Below are 21,952 nucleotides of genomic sequence, written 5' to 3'. Positions count from 1 at the left end.
GTTAACAAGAGGCCACCTACTCACAGCCAGGCCGAGTGCCTGCTTGGGTATCTCTGCTTCCTGTGCAAAGATTTAATGGTGTTCATAAACCTCCCAACTTTCCCGAGCCGTTTTCCTACACACCAGGCCGTGTGCCAAGCGCATACCTCACCAGCTCCTGTAACCCAGGCTCATCCCGGAAGGAGTTAGTCATGACGCGTTCAATTACAAAGGAGAAAGCGAAGAAAGCAAAGCCGCCGTGGCTTGCCCGGACCAACAGGCGCTGAAGGGGGAATTCCACACACTGTTGTTCCTTATCACACCGCCTGTGACCTCCATAGACGGTAAGGGGTACTGTCTGTCAAGGCCGGGATACAATCCTCTTGGAGAGCCGGTGGCATCCTGCCTGCGCTCTGGAGAAAATCGTAAGAAGCCTGAAGTTGACCCTATTTGTGATCTCAACCATAATCCAGACGTGTTAGATGAAAAGAAATCCCAGAAGTAAACAAACGGGAAAGTTTTAAACCCCGTGCCATTCTGAAGAAGCCTGATGAAATCTTGCATTCTTCTGGTCTAGTCTGCCCGTAAGTGAAGCAGCAATCTTTCAAATGCATCCAAGTCGCCGTCCGTGCTGCCCTTAACTCATTCACGGCCTGCGCCCCTCCAGTGTCCAAACTCGGCGCTACATTATTCCAGACGCTTCAATTTGTCAAATAAAACATCTCGCATCATTCCCAAAAGAAAGATGGGGGTGGAGAGGCCACATCTGGAATCCCAGCCCTTCAAAGGTGGAGGCAGGAGCACCCCAAGTTCTAGGTCATCAGTGACCCCATAGCTAGCACAGTTCTAGGCCAGCCTGGGCTCCATGAAACCAGCTCAGAAAGGGGGGGGGAGGGGTGGCTACAACATAAGATTACACAGCAAGGTTCACCTGGGACGCTGGCAGTCTGGAGGCAGAGAGGCAGAAGGATCTCAATTTTGAAGCCAGCTTGGTATATAAAGAAAGTCCATCTTGGAAGGAAGGAAGGAAGGAAGAAAGGAAGGGAGAGAGGGAGGAAGGGAGAGAGGGAGGGAGGGAGAGAGGGAGGGAGGGAGGGAGGGAGGGAGGGAGGGAGGGAAGGGGTATTTTAGGAGAAACCACAGTCACACTACTTGTATTAAAGTGTACTTGTGGGCCAGCATGATGTCTCAGCAAGTAAAAGAATTGCCAACAAGCTCACAACCTGAGTTCAATCCCCAGCACCCAGATGGTGGCGGGGGGAGGACAACTTCACCAAGCTGCCCTCTGACCTTCACGAGGACATGAAGGCATGCCTCTGCACCCAGACGTCCACACGCAGTAAGTAAAAATGAAATCTTTTTTTTTCTGAGTGTACTTATTATAATTGTCTTCTTAAATACTCATTGTCTTAACTATGCATGTATATGTGCATGTGGGCGTGTGCACACGAGCGAGGTGTCCTCAGAGCTACGGGTGGTGGGCTGCCTGGAATCAAACTCTAGTCCTCTGCAAGAGCCGGAAATGCTCTCATCTGCTGAGCCAACTCTCCAGACCCGTTTTTATTTTTGAGACAGGGTCTCATGTAGCACAGGCTGATCCTAAACTTGCTAAGTAGTGGAAGATGACCCAGCACCTCCCGAGTGCTGGGATTTCAGGGCTGCACCACCATGCCCGATTGTCGCATTGCTGGGAAAGCCCAGAGCTTCCCGCAGGCTAGCCAAGCACCTACCCAAAGGAGCCCCATTCCAACCCTGATTCTCCTGTGCAGGAGGTCATCACTGCTTAGTTCTTAGAAGTTAAGAGTTTATCAGGGGTAGGACTATGTAAGAAAACCCAACGTGATCCCAGTACTCGGAGGCAGAGCCAGGAGGATGTCTGAGTTCGAGACTAGTGTAGTCTACAAGAGGAAATTCCATTCTTGTGCATATTCTTGTAAAAAAAAAAAAAAAAGAGTAAATTCCAGGACAGTGAGAAACCCTGTCTCGAAAAACCACGAAAGAAAGGAAGGAAGGAGGGAACGGGGGAGGGAGGGAGAGAAAAGAAATAAGAAGTCCACAGTCCGTATTCAGATCGGTGCTACCTTTGTCTCTGGGTCTCAGGTGTGCACTGGGCACCCTGGAAGCCATTCATCAGAGGAGAAAACGGCTTCCCAAGGCTATACACCCGGGACTCGGCACCTATGGTCTTTGCACAGCAGCTGGGAATCCGGATTCATATAATGACACAGACACAGAGAATAAGGCCCGCCCCGCCCCGCCCCGCCCCTCCCCTTTCCCAAACAGCTCCAGCTTATGGGGTAATCAGGCTGTCCACATGGCTCCCTTCCCTGCTTACAGGCCCTGCCAAAGGCGGCAGGGAAGTTAGCCCCGGCGGCTCCAGTCCTTCCCGTCCCACTGGGCCGCAGGCTTGGGCGCCTAAAGTCACACTATTCAAGCTGTGTGTATAGATGTTCAGCTCACCTGTAGCCCAGATGTAGCCCAGATGCAGCTAGGCTGCACAGCCAGACCCTGGCTCAAAAGCCAAAAAAAAAAAAAAAATAGACAAGGCGGTGCTTGCCTCTGATCCCAGAGCTTGGAAGGTGGGGACAGATCTGGAGTGCACAGGGTCATCTTTGGCTACACAGCCAGCTCAAGGCCAACCTGGGCTAGAGACCCTGTCTAATCTGAAGTACCTGTACACCAGAAGCAATGCAGCAATGCTCTCAACCAGTCACAGACAAAAACAGCCCAAGAGTTCTTCAGTGGGCCAGAGGGTAAACAAATCTGCGGCACGGCTGTGCGGTGGAGTATTACTCTGCCTTGAAAAAGGAGGGAAAATGTGACACCTGCTCAAGCAAAAGAGAGAACACTACATAGTGGACCTGGTGATAAGGAACCCAGAGCCACCACGTCACTAAAAGAGGAAGCTGAAGAGTAGGTCCCAGGAGCTGGGGGAGGGAGACAGGAAGAAGTGGGGGGGGGGGGACACAACAAAGACAGCTGCGCAGTACGCACGCACTGAACTGTGTAGCTAGAGGTGAGATGAGGGAGGGGCGGGGGGGGGCAGAAGAAGAGAAAACACAAGCCTTGGGAAGCGGAGGCAGGAGGATTGCAGTCAGTCTGCCTGGGCTACAGAGCGAGTTCAACGCCAGCGTGGGCTGCCTAGCCCCTGTCGCAGAATAAGGTAAGAGCTGTGGACTCTTGGTGGTAGAGCACAAGCTGTTCCCCGTGGGGGGACAATGGGAGCGGGAATGAGCACAGAGGGAGGGGCAGAAAGGGGCACGAGCGGCCAATAACCAACCAGAGCTTTCAGAAGCCTAGGATATTTTATACCTTGACTAATTCCCAGGAACTCTGTCACGGATATAATTTACAAAAAAAAAGGGGGGAAAAAAAGCGAGGCAAATAAATAAATAAAAGTTGAGTCCAGGACGGGTGAGATAATTCCGAGGGTAAAAGTGATCACCGAGGGACTGGAGAGATGGCTCAGCGGTTAAGAGCACTGACTGCTCTTCCAGAGGACCTGAGTTCAATTCCCAGCAACCACTTGGTGGCTCACAACCATCTGTAATGAGATCTGGTGCCCTCTTTCTGGCTTTTGGCATACATGCAAAAATAATACACACTGTATGCACAATAAAAAAATACATCTTTAAAAAGAAAAGGTGCTTACCGAACAAGCCATGTGACCAGAGTTCAAGCCATGGGTGATCCAACAATGAAAAGAGAACCAACTCCTAAAAGCTATCCTCTGTACTCAAGCCACGGCAGGTAAGCGTGCGTGCGTATGCACACACACGCACGCACACGCACGCACACACACACACGCACACACACACCAACTGGTCCAGCTGGTGAGGTGGCTCAGTGGATGAAGAGCACGCTGCCAAGTCTGTAGACTGAGTTCCATCCCTGGGATCCACACTGTGGAAGGAGAGAGGTGACGCCCGCAAACTGTCCTCTGACCTCCACGTGTGCACCCTGGCACACATCCGCTGGCACACGCCCAGACAAATAAATAAAAAGTCATGCTTCTTAAGACATGTCTAGTTTTGCCTGCATGTTTGTCTGTGCGACGATGCCAGATCCCTTGGAACTGGAGCTACATAGTTGTGAGCGGCCATGTAGGTGCTGGGAATTGAACCCTGTTTCTCCGAAAGGACAGTCGCTGCTCTTAACCACTAAGCTATCTCTCCAACCTCAAAGCAATGTTTCTTTTTAAAAAGTGACGCTAGTAAGAAAAATCCCTCTCAATATCCCCTACCCCCACTCACCCCCAGCCTCCTAGAGACACCCCAGGCAGGCAACCCAACCTCTCTGAGCCTTCCCATACCCTGTAAAATAATCAAGGGCATTAAGAAGGCAAAGACACTGGAACTCTCCGGACCCCGGCGTTCTGACACTTACCAAGTGACAGCAAGAGCTGGGGCGGCAGGTGTGTTGGCATCCCTGTACACTCCAGGAGCAGCAGCTGGGGACCTGTGGCTGCGGCTACCTCCTCTGGCCTCCCTGGGCTGAGGCAAAAGCTAGCCTCAAAAAATAAGCCCCGCCCCTAGGAGGAGGGCCTAAGGGCTAGTCCCAGAGAGATAAAGCCCGTCCCAGCCTCCCCACCCTACCTGCCCCTCACCCTCAAGCCCTAAAACTGCAACCTCCAGCCGCCCCCACAAATCCAAGCCCCTCAACAACAAGAAATCGGGCACCCTCCCTGGGGTGCACCGGCTTTGTCTCACCCACCACCGGAAGTGTTGCCTGAAAAGTAGATGCTTAAGATTTAAATAAAAAGAGTATCAAAGGCTCCCAGAGAGAGGTCAAGACCAGCTTAACCAATGATATGCAAACAGTCCACTCAGCCTGGGCCCTGAAGGCTCCAGACTGGTCACAATCAGCAAGCAGATAATTACAGAGGGACTTCCTCCTGCAAAGAATGCATCCCCTAAGGACCACTCCAGCCTCAGGAGTGACGGAGTTAGGGATGGATGGACTTCCCAGGGACTGCTTGGGCAAAGTGGAAGGTTACAATGAGGCATCACACCAAACAGAAGCATTAGCACAACGGCAGAGTTAAGAATTCCTTCTCTGGTTGGCACGATGTCTCAGTAGGAAAGGGGTTGCCGCCAAGCCTGATGATCTGAGTTCGATCCCTGGGACCCACATGATGAGACAACCAAATGCCCAGGCCCAAGGTGTCCTCTGACCGCTACGTGCACTTCCCGCGTTCCCACTCTTTCACACGCGCACACACACACACACAAACTTCTTGCTTGTCCACTTTCATATGTGTGTGTATACATATACACATATGTACACCCACATCCTCACATACACTTCTTAATGGCCCACTTTCACACACGCACACACACATGCAGACACGTACACCCACACCCACCCACCCACCAGCATGCACTTCTCAATCAACCACTGTTTCTCTCTCTCTCTCTCTCTTTCTCTCTCACACACTCACACACACACACACACACACACACACACGCAAAAGGCTGTAACTCTAGCCTGCACTAAGCCCTGATCACCAGCACCCATAAACCAGGCTTTGTGACACACATAACCCCAGCACCCAGGAAGCAAGAAGACCATCCTACATAGCTATACAGGAAAAACCCAAGTCAACCTGGGCCACTTAACACCCTGCCTCTGGATAAATACACACACACACACACACACACACACACACCACACACACCACACACAAATAAATAAACTGAACCAGGATATAACACAGCCGCAGACTGCTGATTTGGGGTATGTGAAGCCCTGGGTTTCATCCTGAGAAACAAAACAAAACAAAACAAAAAACTAGCAAGATATAATGGATCATGCCCCAGATCCCAGCATGTGGACAGCTGAGGCAGGAGTTTCACAAGGAATTGGAGGCCAGTAGACGCTGAGAGAGACCTTGTCTCAAATAAACAGACAAGACAATCAAATTAGAATATTTCTGATCCTCCCAATTCGGAGGCTCAGGCGGCTCTAAAACCCAGGGGGTAGGGAGGGGCTCAAGATCACAGCTGATTTGGGCGGGGTTTCGTTTGCTTTGGTTGTAGTGCTGGTGATAGAACACAGGGCACAGGGAAAGCCGAGTAAAGGTCTTTGGCTGTCTGCCATACCTGGGGAGCTGTTTTCACCATGGAAGAATTTAAAGTCTCCCACAAGCCCTTGCTGACAAAGATGAAACTATAAAAGGCTGGAATTCACTGGGGAGAAAGGAGTAGAACTCCCGTGATCCCGGCTCTCTCCACCCCCTTCCCCGGAGGCTGAGGCAGGAGGCTCAAGGCCAGCCTCACCTACAGGTGCGACCCAAGTGTCTGAGACCTTATCTCAAATAACAAAGGTTAGTTTAAATTAGCAAATTAACTTTTAAGAAGACAGGAATGCTCGGGGTTGGGTTTAGGCAGAGGAAGAGCCACGGGAAACGCTAGCGCCTAAGCAGCAAGAATACTCTCATTTGTGAATCATACAAGGCCAAAAAGAAAAGCAGCAAAAGCTGGCACCAGAAATGCCTGGCTCCCCGGCATTTGCAGAGGGGTAGAACTCAAGGGCAGCCACGTAACAACAGCTGCCTCCAAACAGCCATCAGCGGAGAGAGTATCTTTTTACAGAGATAGCATGGGTTGGGTGGCCTCCTCTCACCCTCCAGCTTCCTTGCTGAACCAGGAGTCGGGCTGGAGGCCACCAAGCCCCAGCAATCCTCCTGTCTCCACGCCCCAAAGCACTCCAACCACCCAACTACGGGAAGGCACGAACAGCCTGACCCAGCTTTTGGGTGGGTGTTGGGATCCGAACTCAGGGCTCTTACCTGTCCCTGTTTTCAGACACATTCTCAAACAATCCAGGCTGCCCTCAAACTCCATACAGACCTAAGGTTAACACTGAAGTCTGTCCTGACCCTCCTGCTTTTACCTCCCAAGCATCGGACTGGTTAGTACTCCTTCCTTTCTGTCTCAATTTTTGGTTTTTGTTTGCTTGCTTTGTTTTTCGAGACAGGGTTTCTCTGTGTAACCGCCCTAGCTAGCTGTCCTGGAGACCAGGCTGGCCTCGAACTCACAGAGTTTTCACCTGCCTCTGCTTCCTGAGTGCTGGGATTAAAGGCTTATGCCACCACTGCCTTCTTTCTTAAAATGCAGGGAGACAAGAGAGGACAAATGACCTACAGGATACAGAGAGAAGGCAAGAAAAAGAAACCACACAAAAAAATATAGTCACTACCATCCAAGCCACGAGAAGTAACACAGCCGTGAGAGAATGGGATGCTGTAATAACAACAGCAGCAATCACAATAGGGCTGAGTAGAGTGCTTGTCAACATCCAGGAAGACCCAGATTCTAGCCCCTGAACTGGCTGTGGTAGTATACACCTATAATCCCAGCGCTCTCTGGAGATGGAGGCAGGAAGAGTAGAAGTTGAAGATTGCCCTCATCCACATATCAAATTGAGGCCAGCCTGGGCTACATGAGGGGTGAAATACACATATATTGCATGTATGTTTATGTATGTATATGTATATATACACATATATTCTGTACATGAATGACATATATGTTTAATGGGTTAGAAAATCTCATTAAAGACACCTTAAAAGACTGAGAAATGGAAAGGCAAAAAATAGAAAAGAAAACCAGGTAGCAGTTAATCCCAGCACTCAGGAGGCAGAGGCAGTGAGATCTCTTGAGTTCAAGGCCAGCCTGGTCCACACACTGTCTGGAAATAACCTAACACAAAGAGCAGCATGGGCCGGTGAGATGGCTCAGTGGGTGAAAATGATTGTAGCCAGACCTGACAGCCCGAGTTAGATCCCGGGACCAAATGGAGAAGCGGGAGGAAGCTACTCCCCAAAGTCATCCTCTGAACCACACACACACACACGCACACACCACATACACAGACAGAGAGAGAGAGAGAGAGAGAGAGAGAGAGAGAGAGAACACAGAATCATCATACAAAAAAAAAGATATTAAAAGATAAAGCTGGACCCAGAGGCACACATCTGTAACCCCAGCACTCAGGAGGCAGACCCAGATGGATCTCTGTGACTTTGAGGCCAACCTGGTCTATAACACAAGCTCCAGGCTAGCCGGGAAAAGAAAAAGAAAAGAAACAGAAAAAGCTTTTACCGGAGCAGGGGCCTCAAGATATCTCGGTCCTAGCACAGAGAGAGAATGGTAGGCAGGAAATGATCAAAGATGAATAAAAATAGAATCTCAGAAACAATTTCACACGGGGAGAACTGAACTCTAAGACTGACAGGCAGCTGGGCACGGAGGACAGCAAACACAAAAGGAGACCACAGCAGTCCCTTGTGCCCGGTATCTTGAGACAGCTAGATGGGAAGGAAATCCCTACTCGCAGCTTGGGCTTTCTCTGAGCCAGGCAACACTCTAGGTGCTTCTGCGCCTAAACACATTTAGCCTCCATGCAGTCATGAAAAGTGACTATTACCAGCCATTTTAGCAGAGAGAAAACGGCGGGTCAGTTAGGCAAAATGTCCAACCCACACACTTAGGAAGAGGCCAAGCCCTCCCCGGGGGGTCTCCACAGCCACGTGGTTCACTACTGGGAGGCACTAGTTAGAAGATATCAAGCCATCTAGAGAAGGAGGGGCACCTGGCGTAGAGAGATCAAGAGTCAACGTGAGCGGCCCACGTTAAACGGGGTGGGGGAGTGGGGTGTGGGTGTGGCATGAGGCTCTGAGGGTCTGTGGGCAGTTAATGGTTTCTAGGGGGTGGTGTGTTGTTTTCTTTGGTGGTGTGGTTAAGTTACTCCTATAAGTAAGGTGCCACCCAGGTTCAAGAAAGAATCTAATGAAACTGATTGGTCATGCACAAAAAGAAAAAGAAAAAGAAAGAGTCATGCAACCAGGAGGAAGATCTGGAAAGATGAAGCTAAGCTTCAAAAGAAGCGGACAAGAGTGGAGGAGGGAGGGGGAGTCAAATGACTAAAATTCATTATGTACATGAATGAAACGGTCAATGGCTAAAAAATAAGTACATAGACTTGTTCACAAGCTAAACAAATAATAACACAGCATTGTACTGGCTTGACCCCCAGCACCACCTTAAAAAGGGGGGAGGGGGAGACAGCGTCATAACCTCCAAAAGCAGCATTAGAACACTGGAAGCTAGTAAAATCACTAGCCACTAACATGTCAGGGTAGAAGAAAGGCATTTTCCAGGCACACCCGGCCTCAGATCTGCCCTGGAAACAGGGCATCTCAGAAAGCTGCCTCTGAACACGATAAGGAAGGAGCGCAGGAAACAGGAAGGCCCTGAAAACAAGGAGCCGAGAAACGGGCAACAGGAGAAGGAAGATGGAATAATCCAGAACTGGAACCCTGCAACCTTCAAGAAAAGACAAGGGCAACTTGGGCAGGAGATAAAGGCAAATAAAAGCTATATCCAGAGACTGGCAGGCAAAAAAAATAAGGTAACTCCAGGAAAATGTTAATTTTATGACATCACTGACTGTAGGAACCTAATTTATAAAGCCATAGTGATAAAAACTGTATTCCATAGAGATCAGGGCTGGGGTAGAATCAGAGAAGGGGTTAAGCCATAACAATAAACACTGACTAGGTCCACGTTCTACCAGGCACAGTGCTAAACGCTTTACTTGGATCATTTAACCCTCAAACACATCTCCCGGAAGATTCTATGATCATACTCCATTTTATTTCATTTTTTTTCACGTATGGGCGTTTTCCACGTATGTAGATGTACCACATTCATGCGGTGCCCACAGAGGTCAAAAGACAGCATCAGATCCTGTGGAACTGGATTACAGGTGGCTGAGCTGCTATGTAGGCGCTAGGACTCGAACTCGGCTCCCCTGCGAGAGCAACAAGCGCTCTTCATTGCGGGGCCATCTCTCAGCCTCTCCATTTTATTTACTGATTTATTTGCTTGTTTGTTTAATACTCTTTTTTTTCTCCTTTTTGGTTTTTTTTGTGACAGGGTTCCTCTGTGTAGTCCCAGTTATACTGTCCTGGAACTCACTCTGTCTACCAGGCTGGCCTCTCAGAGATCTGCCTACCTCTGCCTCCCAGTGCTGGGATTACAAATAAGCACCACCACACACAGTTTGGTTTGTTTCTTTGAGGCAGGGTTGGCTCCACCTCACTAGGTACTCAAAGGAGGAAGATGACCTTGAACTACCCTATACCCTACCACCTTCGAGGGAACGCCAGCACCAAGAGCAGTTAATGTGACTGATAAGCCCAGTGCTTCACCGGTGCTAGGCAAGCCTTCACTGAGCTCTATGCTCAGCCCTGCTTTGGTGGTGATTTTTTTAAGGCAGGGTTTCATTATATAGTCCTGGCCTGGAACTCTCTCAGTATGTAGTCCAGGCTAGCCTACAACTCCACAGAGATCCCTGTGTCTCCCAAATGCAGGGATTAAAGGCATTTTCCACTGGGCGTGGCAATACTGAACAGAAAGATCCCAGTTCTAAGACAAACCTGAGCTACAGTGAATTCCATGCCCAGTTGGGCTACCCAGGCAGACCCTTTAAAAAGTCAAATAAACCAGAACTTAAGATGAAAGTATTTTAAGGCTGGATATGAGTATGACATCACATACTTGTGACCCTAGCACTTCAGACGTGGAGGCAAGAGGATCAGGAGTTCAAAGGCAGCTTGAGCCACACAAAATAGAAGTATTTTAGTCTGCTATTATACAAAAAGGGGGGGAGCTGGAGAGATGGCTCAGAGGTTAAGAGCACTGACTGCTCTTCCTGGGGTCCTGAGTTCAATTCCCAGCAACCACATGGTGGCTCACAACCATCTATAATAAGATCTGGTGCCCTCTCTGGACCAGCAAACATACAGACAGACAGAACACTGTATACATAATAAATAAATCTTTAAAGGGGGGGTAAATAAGAGCCAGGAGGTGGTGGTGCATGCCTTTCATCCCAGCTCTGGGGACACAGAGACAATCAGAAGATCTCTGTGAGTTCGAGGCCAGTCTGGTCTACAAGAGCTACTTCCAGGTCAGGCTCCGAACTACAGAGAAACCCTGTCTCGAAGAAACAAACAAAAAAGAAAGAAGTAAGCAGTGAGGGCCTAGGAAACCACTCGATTGTAGCTGCAAAGCCCTGGGGTCTATCACCAGACCCAACATATAATAAAAAAAAACTTAGGTTGGCCCCACGCGGCTAAGGACTGTGCTCCAGCCAGAGATAGTTAGAAGGGAATTCCAAAGCCCAGAGAGAGGTGTGGATGAGCCTGAGGAATCTGTGAGTCACCCGCTAATGATGGCCGTAATTACAACAATCACTTTCTCAGTAACTTCTGCAGAGGGTTGGGCCTGGGTCAAGCCTCCGGCCTGAGCTTGCTCCATCGGACTTGACCAGGCAAGGAAGCTTTCAGTATTAACTGGTTCACTGTGCAGATGGGAAAATAGAGACTCACAGACCATGGCAGGCAGAAAACCGCGACTTCAATATCAGGCCTAGGCTGGGGTGAGGGCTCACAGGGCAACTGGCCTCCAAAGTCGAGGACCTGAGTTCGGTCGTCTGGACCCAAATGGGAGGACAGAACTGACTCAGGCAAACCGCCCTTTTGAACACACACTTGTGTGAATACACACACGAAACTAGATGTCATAAAAACAAACAAACAAATCAACCCTCTGCCCTAGAAAAGCCAGCCTCCAGATGAAGCAGCTTCTTATCAAGTAGGATCAGAACCTCAGCAACCTGCTAAGAAATGTGCGAAACTGTTAGGAAGGGTGTATAAGCCTGAGCCACACCCCAGCCCCTCACTGGAGGATTCTAGGCAGGAGTTCTACCACTGAGTCACACCCCAGCCCCTCACTGGGGGATTCTAGGCAGGTGTTCTACCCCTGAGCCACACCCCAGTCCCTCACTGGGGGATTCTAGGCAGGAGCTCTACCACTGAGTCACACCCCAGCCCCTCACTGGGGGATTCTAGGCAGGTGTTCTACCCCTGAGCCACACCCCAGTCCCTCACTGGGGGATTCTAGGCAGGGGCTCTACCACTGAGCAACATCTCCACAGTTCTCCTTTTATCTTGAGACAGGATCTCACTACTTGAAGGCTTTCATTTCCATCAAGGGTAGATGCCAGGCCTCTCTCCACAACAGGCATGCTAAGCACCTCTGGCCTTCCTGGACTGAGGGTCTACCCAGTAGTGTGTGCCTATGGCACTGGGTTTCATTGCCAGGAATACAAAAAAAAAGGACCCTGGGAAAAACTTAACACCAAATTTTGGCTTTTCTTTTGGTCTTGTACTGTTTTTGTTGTTTTGTTTTTGTTTTTAAAACAGCGGTCTCACAAATCCCAAGCAGGCCTCAACCTATCTGCACCCAAGGAAGGCCAGGATTACAAAGTATATGCCATGCTGGGCTGTGATGGTGCACGCCTGTAACCCAGCACTCGGGAGACAGAGACAGGTGGATCTCAGTGAGTTCGAGGCCAGCTTGGTCTACAAAGCAAGTCCAGGACAGCCAGGACTGTACACAGAGAAACCCTGTCTCAAAAAAACAAAACAAAAAAACAAAAACAGAACAAAAACCAAAGTATATGTCACCAATGCAGGCAGATCTTGGGACCGACCCCAGGGTTCCATGCATGGTTAGTGGACACTGGAATACCTGTGGAGAGGGCCTAAAACCTAGACTGCATACTACATCATGAGGTGGAAGCGTAATCAGGTTGGACAACAGCTGATCCACCAAAAGGAGTCAAGATCACCCACAACCCAATCACGTGGTACACTTCTTAAGACAGAGGCACAATCTTGAGTTCAAGGTCTTTCTCAATTATTTAGCAAATTGGAGGGCCCACCTGGGCTTAAATAGACTCCAACTTAAAAAAAAAAAAGCCATAACAACACCACCCCCCAGGCAATTACCATAAAGACTCCTTAAATCCCAGCACTCCAGAGTTTTAGTCAGGAGGATCGTAAACTCCAGAGCAGCCCCAGCTACATAAAACTCTGTCTTTAAAAGAAAAAAAAAAGTTGTTGGTGCACACCTCTAATCCCAGCACTCTAGAGGCAGAGGCAGGTGGATCTTTGTGAGTTCGAGGCCAGCCTGGAGTTAGTACCAAGACTGCTAGAGCTACACAGACAAACACTGAAAAGAAAAAGAAGTCAGGCATGGTGGCGCATGACTTTAATCCCAGCCAGGTTTACATAGTGAAGTCCAAGCCAGCCAGGGTTACACAGTGAGACTGTTTAAAAAAAAAAAAAAATAGTGCCTCACCCCATCGTGACCCCCAAACTTCCTTCCTATGGACACTTCTAACCAAAACTCTAGTGTTCTCTATCTCGATCTCTCTTTCTCCGTGAGTGTGTGTGTGTGTGTGTGTGTGTGTGTCTGTCTGTCTGTCTGGAGTTCCGAGGACAAACTCCCCAGAATCCGTTCTCTCAACCACATGGATCCCAGGGACCAAACTCTTTTATCCACTATGCCATTTTGAGAAGCCCTCCCCTTTGCCCTTAACATGCTTACTGTGGAAGAATTTCAAGTTCAGAGAAGTTTGACGTAGTTACCACAGCTACTGTGACCTTCGTGGGTTCCCATCTTCCTTCGTTTGTTATCTGACATGGCCTGCTGTCCCCCGCAAACATGCCTGGACACCTAAATTCAAAATATTCTTTTTTTCCACCTGCCCGATCTATTGGCAAGACAGTGGCAGATATGGCGTCCCCCTGCCCCTAAATACTTCAGCATCCTTATTCCTGAAGAGTAAAAACAGCACTTAGCCAGGCAGCGACTGGTGTTCAGGAACACAGGACTGACCCATCACTGTCAGCTAATGCACAGCCCATATTCCAATTTCACCGACTGCCTCCATGATCTTTGGAGCCGTTTCTTCCCTGGGTCTTGAGCAGTACAGTGCCTGTAGCCATGGAGATTTGTTTCTGTTGTCTTAAGCAGTCCCGGCTCTCTGCCCACCTTCGCCTTGCATACCACTGACTTTTTTTTTTTTTAAGAGTCCAGGCCAGTTTTGTAAAATGGCTGTTTAAAATTCCAAGACTTCATTGCTGGTCTTCAGGGACCCGGTAAGATCTGCCCCGCCCCACAGTATACCTCTCACTGGGCAGACTGATCCCAGGGCTCTCACCAGGCTCTCTTCTGCGTTCTGTCAATCCTTCTACTCTTCAGACACACAAAAGAGTTCACTCTAGGGATGGCTGAGGTCAAGCCCTCTGACCTGGCCCTTCACTCCAAGGGCCAGACCAGACCCAGGACGTTTTATTTCCTACATGGCCTGTGTCCCCATTTACAATGATTTCCTCCCCCTGATTTGTGTGTTTATTGCCTGGCTCCCACACTAGAAAGTGAGCCTCAAGGAAGAGCAAACCCTCCTGTCTGTTTGCTTCCCTGCCTCGGTCCCAGGCTCCAGTTCGGTGCCCTGGTGAACAGGAAACGCTTGGAAATCATTTGCTAAGCAAATGAACAAGTGAGGAAGAAAGAAAATCAAGGCTTGGGTTGCCGAAGTACCAAAGGGGCCGACAAGATGACTCAGAGGGTAAAGAGGCCTGTAGCCACACCTGAGTTCCATCCTAGGCCCAACAGGGCATGAGAGAATTGACTCCAGCCAATTGTCTCTGCAGTGGGGTTTGTATACACACGTACACACACACACACACGTACACACACACACGCACTTAAAATATAAAAAGAAAAACAAAACAAAACAAAAAAACAGAATAGGAGGTGACCACTCCAAAAAACAGGGAACCCAAGGGACCCTTGTAGGTTCATGCCATCCCTTGCTGCCTCTGACCAAAGAAAGAAGGGTTCAAGGAGAAAAGAAGAAAGAAAGGAAGAAAGAATCCTTATCTTCTGGATTCCTTGTCTCCCCAGCCTGTCCTAACTGCTTAATCGTTCTAAATCAAGCCCAGTAGGCTACTGGGGTGGATTCCAGAGGGGGAGCCCATGGCCTATTGTTGAAGGGCCAGGTCAAAGTGCAGTGCCTCCTGGGTCCAGATCCCTGAGTCCCACCCTTCATTCAGTCCAGGGTGTGGGTTCAGAGAAAATAAGTAGCCAGGTGTGAGATCTTGCTAACAGGACCCTAACATGAAAGATTGGTCCTTCCAGGGTCCCAACTCCAGCGCGTAAGAGTCCAGCCCACTGGTCCATCTCACTGACAGGCTGTGAACACTGTAGTTCAACAGCAGGACTTAGAGCAAAGGACGAAGGAAGAAGCCTTTGATCCAAACCGGCATGTGTGTATGCGTGTGTGTGTGTGTGTGTGCGTGTGTGTGCGCGTGTGCGTGTTTTCAAGATACAGTATCTAGGCTGGCCCCCAACTCCTGCTCCTTCTGTCTTTGCCTATGTTGAGTGCTGAGATTTAGGTATGAGCTTCCATAGCTGGCACCCCATTTGTTTCTTGGTTTTGGTTTTTGTTTTATTTCACCCGAGGAAGGGACTAGAGAGCCCTTAGCCAAACCCGTACCAGAGCAGACCGCTCTTCCTCCAGCGGACCCTCACTCAACAGCCCTCCTCTGGCAAGGTTACCAGACAAGCTCCTTCTTGGTGGACTTCATTAGGTGCTTCTGCACCCTAGCAGCCATGGGCACATGCACACATTCCCCCATGGGACCAGACCAATGGTAACAAACACCCCCTTCTCCCTTCAGGCTGTGTGACCCTGGCAAACAGCTCAGCTTCTCTGGTTTTTTATACAAAAGTAAACAAATAAAGATGGCTCGGAGAAGGCTGGCAAGATCCAAGGAGCTAGCAGCCAGAAAAAGCACAGGGTGGTGCCCTGCGAAAAGATCTTGCACCTGCACCCCGCAAAGAAAGCAGAGTGGGGGAGGGGTGTCTTCCGCCTTTAGCCCCACCAGCTCTAGGGGTTGAATGGGGTGCAGTCCCACGTCGTGGTTAATGGGATTAAGTATGGCTTCAGCTCTGGGCATTGACCTGGGGTTCGGTCTCTCTGCCCCATCTGGAGCTGGGGACAAATGGGGCTAGCAAGAAGTCAAGGGCCCCCACTCTTCACTCTCTGGTAAGCGAGGCCTCAGGGGGACTGCAGTGGCTTTCCCTCCATTTCCTCCACGCCCTCAAGCCACCCTGTGCATAAGTCGCACAGCTGCAAGCAGAGAAGGACACGACACAGGATTCCAAGGAGTCTTCCAGCTGGACTTCCTAGTCTGTCATCCCATCCACCAGATCGCGGGTTAGGCATGGGAGGCAGTGTAACTGTGCTATGCTACCAGGGTTGAGAAAGGGCAGTGCACTTAGAACGGCGGCAAGGAGTGGCCGTCGGCGCTGCTCTCAGCCAGGTCTGGGCCAGATCCCAGGCAGTCCTGGAGCAGGCGACAAGCTGAGACTCGGCCAGCCAGGAACACCCTGAGGTCAGATTCCCAGGCCACAAGAGGAGCCCCTGCCACCACCTCCATCCAGAACAACTAACCCAGGGACCCCAAAAAGCACGCAAATTCACACATTCATGAAATCTCCAACGGTCCCTCTCAGAGAAGAGGGGTTGGCCCAAATGGCCTTTGTATCCCAAGGCCATCCCCAAATCGTGTTTTGGGAATAATCTTTGATGCCCCACTTGGGTCACAGGGCACCATTCTTGTACGAATCTGGTCTTGTCACCACCAACCCTCCGCGCGGACGCACCTCCAGCTCTCAAGGGGCACACGCGCACCGGGGGAGATGACCCGGGTCCCTGCGCCCCCGCCGACAGGGATCTCCGCTCGCCCCTCCCCCGCCAGGCACTTCACAAAGGCCCTTTGTCCCGCTGAGTCCCGGACTCCGACTCTCGAAAAGTTCCAGGAGAAAAATCAAAGGCAGAGGCTAAATCGGCGAGCCTTGGTCACCCTGGCGGGCAGGGGGAGAAACTTAAGTGGTGGCTGTGGGCCCCCAGGGTGTCTGTTCCAAGACTTGTCTCAAGGACGAGAAGAACGGGATCCCTGGGAAATCGACAAGGTAGTGCTTTTAAAGGAAGAGTTGGTGTGTTCTCAAGCCAGGCGCAGAAGCAAGGAGCGACTGGGGAGGGACCAGCTCACGGAGCCACCACCAGGCAGGTCTGCAGATCCCAGGCTCCCTCTCTCCCAGAGCACGGTGGCCAAGGCTTGCCTCGGCCCTGCCTGGCCCCCTGCTCCTCCCCGAGTAGCCCGAGGAAACCGGTGAGGGACTGGGCCTTCTCGGCCACAACCTCCCGTGCGCCACCGCAGGGTACCCAGTGCAGCCGGTGCTCAGCCGGACTGGCGGCTGGGCTGCACAAATCTGGTACACTCATTTCTTCCAAATAACCAGAGTCCCCAGAGTTCACCAGAGATCAGGTTCCTAAAACTGGGGTCATTCTCCTTTATTTCCTCCACCCCACCCTCCGAGTTGTGGAACCGCCCGGGACGCGGCTCCACGAGGGGACCGAACCCAAGACCCACCCATGTAACGAGGAAGCTCGCCAAGAAAAGGACCAGGGAACGGGCGTCTCCCGAGGTGCGGAGTTGACACGTTGTTTTGTCGCCTACGTTTATTTTTATTTTTTAATTTTTATTATTTATTTATCTTGCAAACTCCACTTCCTCAAGAGCCCTTGGACTGGGATTCCCCCAAGGCGGCTGTGACTCTGCAGACACTTGAGCCTCAGGAAGACTGAGACTATCAGTACACCAGGGACAGAAACCGAGACTGTCTTCCCAGAGCCTCGGGACCGACCTCAGCGCTGGGAGCTGAGCCTCCAACACACCCTGGTGAAACAGGACAGACTCTCAGCTCCAGTCGCAGCGGTCTGCCCAGGGCTCCCCTCCCCAGGATCCCCTTCAAGGCAGAGGGTGGGTGCCAGCGCAGTGAGCAACACTTACCCGGGTGCGGGTGCAGGTTGAGACCGGCCATGTATTTCCCGGGCGGCAGGGGACCTGGCAAGGCCGAGGAGGGCAAGCGTCCGGCGGTGGCCGCGCCCACGCGGTGGCTGTCCATGGCCAGGCCGGACAGCAGCGGCGGCGGGGGGCCGTGGACGGACCGCTGGGGCCCGAAATCTCGGCCATCCATCCTCCGCGGGAGTGCCGCGGTCAGCCTCCCCACCCGGCCCGCCGGCCTCTTTCAGTTGTACTTAAAAGTTCGGCCTCGATGTAGTCCTAGTGTCCTCGGGTGGCGGGCGCTCCGCGGCGTGCATGGCGGCGGCCAGCGGGGCTTGCGCTCAACCACGGGCCAGCGGCCCGGGGCGCACGAACGGCCCGCGGTGAGTCCCCTCCGGGCGGCCGAGCGGAGATGCGCGAGGAGGCGCACACGGCGTCTTGGCGAGGGAATAAGATGGGCCGCGGAAGACACAGAAGAGGAGGAAAGGGGAAAAAAGGGGAGGGGAGAAAAAAAAAGAAAACAAGTTTCAGAAAGTCGCCTCGCCCTTCAGGGTCGGAGAGTAGCGAACCAAGCTGATGGTCAGAAATAAAATCAGAAGTAGCAGCCCCCTCTCCGCGAAAAGCCACGACCTATGGTCCTTCCTCTACCAGCTCGGGGTTCCCAGGGATCTGGTTCGGGAAAACTGCCCTGGCGAGCTGCGTCCCAACCCGGACTCTTGCCTGCTAAGTCCTCCCGAAACTGGGAAAGGCCACTCAGCCGACCGCGCCCGTTCAGCTAAATCCAAACCCGAAGAGTGCTTTATTTTCCAGGCGTCACATGCTCGGGGGTTTAAAACTGCAAACTCTTTAGAGTTGGTCGAAATGTGTCCATAACGCCATGCCACTATCTGATCCTCAAAGTTTAATATTTAACCTTTTTGGGGACCTCGTCTCCTTTTTTCCCCGAGTTTTGTGAGCCGCCAAAAATAATAATAATAAAGAGTGTTCGATTTCGAGGCTTTTTGTTGCTGTTTACCAAGGTCAGATACAAAAGCGGGCTTATTTTTAAAGGAAGATCACCGCCCCCTCCTGCTGCCCCCGTTGGGCCACTGGGAGTCGCAGAATCCGAGTCCCCGGGACGTGGCATTCTCGCCCGCGGACTGGAAAAAGACTCCTCCAAAACAAGATTTAGTTTCATTTTCCAACGCCCGAGTCTGGGAATCACAAGGCCGGGAGGACGTAGCCTGGTGTGGATTTGGGGTTCATCAGAGAAGAAAGAAGGGGGCTCCTAGGATCTCGCTTCTACTCTAGCTTTGCGACCCACACACACCCCCAAAATAACCTACAAAGGAAAAACCATAGGAGCGCGGGCCAGCACAGGGGCGCCTCCCCAGCATCGCATAGAAGCCCCTCTAATTCCAGTTTAAGCTGTTTGTTTAAAAGATCTGTCGTTCTCCCGTGGGGGGCAGAAGGAGGTCTCGGAGAGGCCATCCTTTCCTCGCAGACCATCCGCCAGCCCCTGGCAGCTCCAGATCCTGATTCCAGGAGGCCCGGGGCGCTCTAGTAGCGGAGGACTAAGCCAAAGCCACGGGCTCCCGGGTCGACCCCAAAGTCCTCTTCCCCCAACTTTGCTAAGGACGCCTATTTTAACGTGGCTTTGGTTACAAACACCCCCTCTTCCTCTCGCCCTCCCTTGCTATCATCAGGCTCTAGTTACCAGGTTCGCGTTTACTTTTGAAAAAATCTACGATCGCCACAGTCCAGAATACGTGTCTCAAAGACGCAAGGAGCTTCTCACATGTACTTAAAGATAATATTCTTTAAAGGCAACGTTTTGAAAACGGCACTGCCCAGGCGCCCCACTTTAAGGAAGTCGGGGTGAAGCCCTATGGAGCAGCCTTTACGATGGTCGAGAAGCTGCCGTGGCCATCTGCGGGGCTCCTCTGCGTCCTCCTCTACTTTTCTCCTCTTAAATGCAGCTAAAATGGCTGAATTCCGGCTTTTAATTAAAAACAGCCTATAATCGAAACCGTCTCGGCGTCCCCCGGCTAGCTCGCCGCCTGCCGGGAACGGAGTAGGGAACCGCCGCCCTCGGCGGCGCTGCAGGCTGGGAGCTCGGGTGGGAGCTCAGGGCGCAGCGGCGCGCCCTCTCCCCCAGGTCCCTGCCCTCAGCGTTCCTTCTGGGGACCCCGACAGTTTCGGGAAACGCATGCCCAGCGGGTCCGAGGGGTGCGCTGCACAAGTTTGGGGAGCATCGGGGCCCGGAGCGTACCTGGCGCGGCGGGGCTCCGGGCTCCAGGCTCCGACGGCGACTCCGGCGACCGCCGCGGTTCCCGGCGCGGCTAGGCGCCCGTACTGCCCGCCATCCCTCGGCCGCCGCTCCCCTCCGCCACCCGCAGCTGCCTCACACTTTTTGCCCGCCTTTCCTTTTTTTGGTAGAAAACCGCTCCCCGGGCCGGGCGCGCGGCGCGCCAACTCCTCCGCCCTCCCGCGGCCCTGCTCCCGCAGCCCCCGGAAAAGCCAGCTTTCCTCCCGCCGAGCTCCCCGCTTTTTAATAAAATCCAGGTAGCGCCGGTTTAAAGAATCCCAAATCTCCATATACAGCCCGGGATTGGAAAAGGTACATTACACAACCCCCCTTTCAAGTTCCTCTCGCTGGATCTAAAAAAAAAAAAAAAAAAAGCAGAGGGGGGGCGCGAGGGGGTTGGGGGAGGGGAGCCTCGCAGGCGAAGAAACACGCATTGTTCCCGGGTGCCCGCCCCCCCCTTCAGGCCAGCCCCCGGCCGCAGCGCATTGGCCCCGCACGCCGCCCATCACGCGCATGTAAACACCTTGGCCCTCAGCCATTCCTATAAAACCAATTACGGACCTCGGGGCTCCAGCAGTTTCCAGGCTCCCCACGGCGGGGCTGAATGATCAAAACTGGTGGTGAGAATTTTTCCGAGCCGTTTCTAGGCAGCCCTCCCCCTCACCAGCTCCAGCAGCCCCCCCTTCTCCTTCTTCTCCCTTTTCTCCCCCCCCATCCCAGCCCCTCCTCCTGCGTCTGGGCTGAGTGATCAAAATAGAGGAAGATGGTTGTCGCCGCAATCCCGGGCTCTGCAAGGCCTCCTGTCAGCTTCCTCCAGCGGGAGGAGGTGACAAGCTAGCCGGGAAAGGCCGGGAGCTGGCGGGCTGCTCTTTGCGCCCCGCGCCCAGTGCTCTCTCTCCAGGGTGCCACTCCAAAGCGCGCAGTTCAGACGCGGAAATAACAAGGGCTGCTTTTTTTCTCTCTTTTTTCTTTTAAAATAAAGCAGCGATTCATTCCTTGTCCCCCCCCCCCAGCAGTCGCGGTCGGGTGGGGTGGCCAGGCGACAAGGCCTTTTTTTTGCTTTTTTTTTTTCCTGTTGCCCCAGCCTGCGGGTCCCCTCCCTGAAACGCGGTGGCAGAAGGCTTTACTATTTAATATTTTGGACAGGCCGCGGCGGCCGGCAGCGGTGAGTTGCATCTTATAAAAAGGGTTCCTATAGAAACCCGGGCTGTGGGGCTCTGCGGCTGAGTGCGCAGCGCGCGCCCCTCCCCAAAGCCCCTTTTGGCGTGGGCGCCCCTCCTTCCTCCTCCACTCCATCCCCCAAGAAAAACCAGAGCAGAAAAAAGGATTAGATCGGCGGAGCGCGAGCTGAATCCCTCTCGGTTCTGACATTTCAGCCCTATTAGCATTTCTCCACGGGGCCTTCTGAAACCTATTAAGGTGTAATATTAAAAACCTCTTGGCTGGGGGCCTCTCTCGCCTTCCATCCGCCGCGCCCCCTCCAGGGAGGGCGAGACCGGGAAAAGAAGAAAAAAAAAAATCTGTTGAGCTCAGAGGAAGCAAGCCAAGCCCAAAAGTGCTTGGCTGGCCACGGCGGCCAGAGAGGGAGGGGGGCCCCAATCCCCCAGACTTTGTACTTTTAATTTTGCTCCTTCAGCAAAAAAAAAAAAAAAAACTTTCGGGACTGAGTGGCCGGGAACTGCGTATGGCAGATCTACCTGGCTGGGGACGCAGGGAATGTGGTCCTCGCCAAAGGGACGGGTCCTAAGTGGGGGTGGCGGGGCCCCCGCACCCTCTCCGCAAGCCCCACAGGAGCCCGAGCCCAGCTAGGCATTACCTACCCTGGAAAAGAAGCTTGGGAAGGCAGAGAGCTTGCAGATCCTGCCTCGAGAGCAACCGTGGTTATAGGATTTTAATTAAAACAAAAGGAGCCC

General features: G+C 52.1%; 1 protein-coding gene across 1 annotated transcript in view; it reads right to left on the bottom strand.

The window, feature by feature from the left end:
• Positions 1–20,398, bottom strand: part of Tnrc18 (trinucleotide repeat containing 18) — a 93,704-nt gene extending 73,306 nt beyond the window's left edge. The window contains 2 exon segments of the mRNA XM_087903318.1: positions 17,759–18,189; positions 20,004–20,398. Coding sequence (XP_087759444.1) covers positions 17,759–17,945 — 187 coding nt within the window. The 5' untranslated portion in view covers positions 17,946–18,189; positions 20,004–20,398.
• Positions 20,399–21,952: the final 1,554 nt, after the last annotated feature.

The sequence above is a fragment of the Myodes glareolus genome, chromosome 2 (assembly GCF_982192425.1).
Source record: "Myodes glareolus chromosome 2, mMyoGla1.1, whole genome shotgun sequence".
Classification (NCBI taxonomy): Eukaryota; Metazoa; Chordata; class Mammalia; order Rodentia; family Cricetidae; genus Myodes; species Myodes glareolus.
The sequence above is the reverse complement of the archived record's forward strand: the minus strand, read 5'-3'. Positions and strand labels throughout refer to the sequence as shown.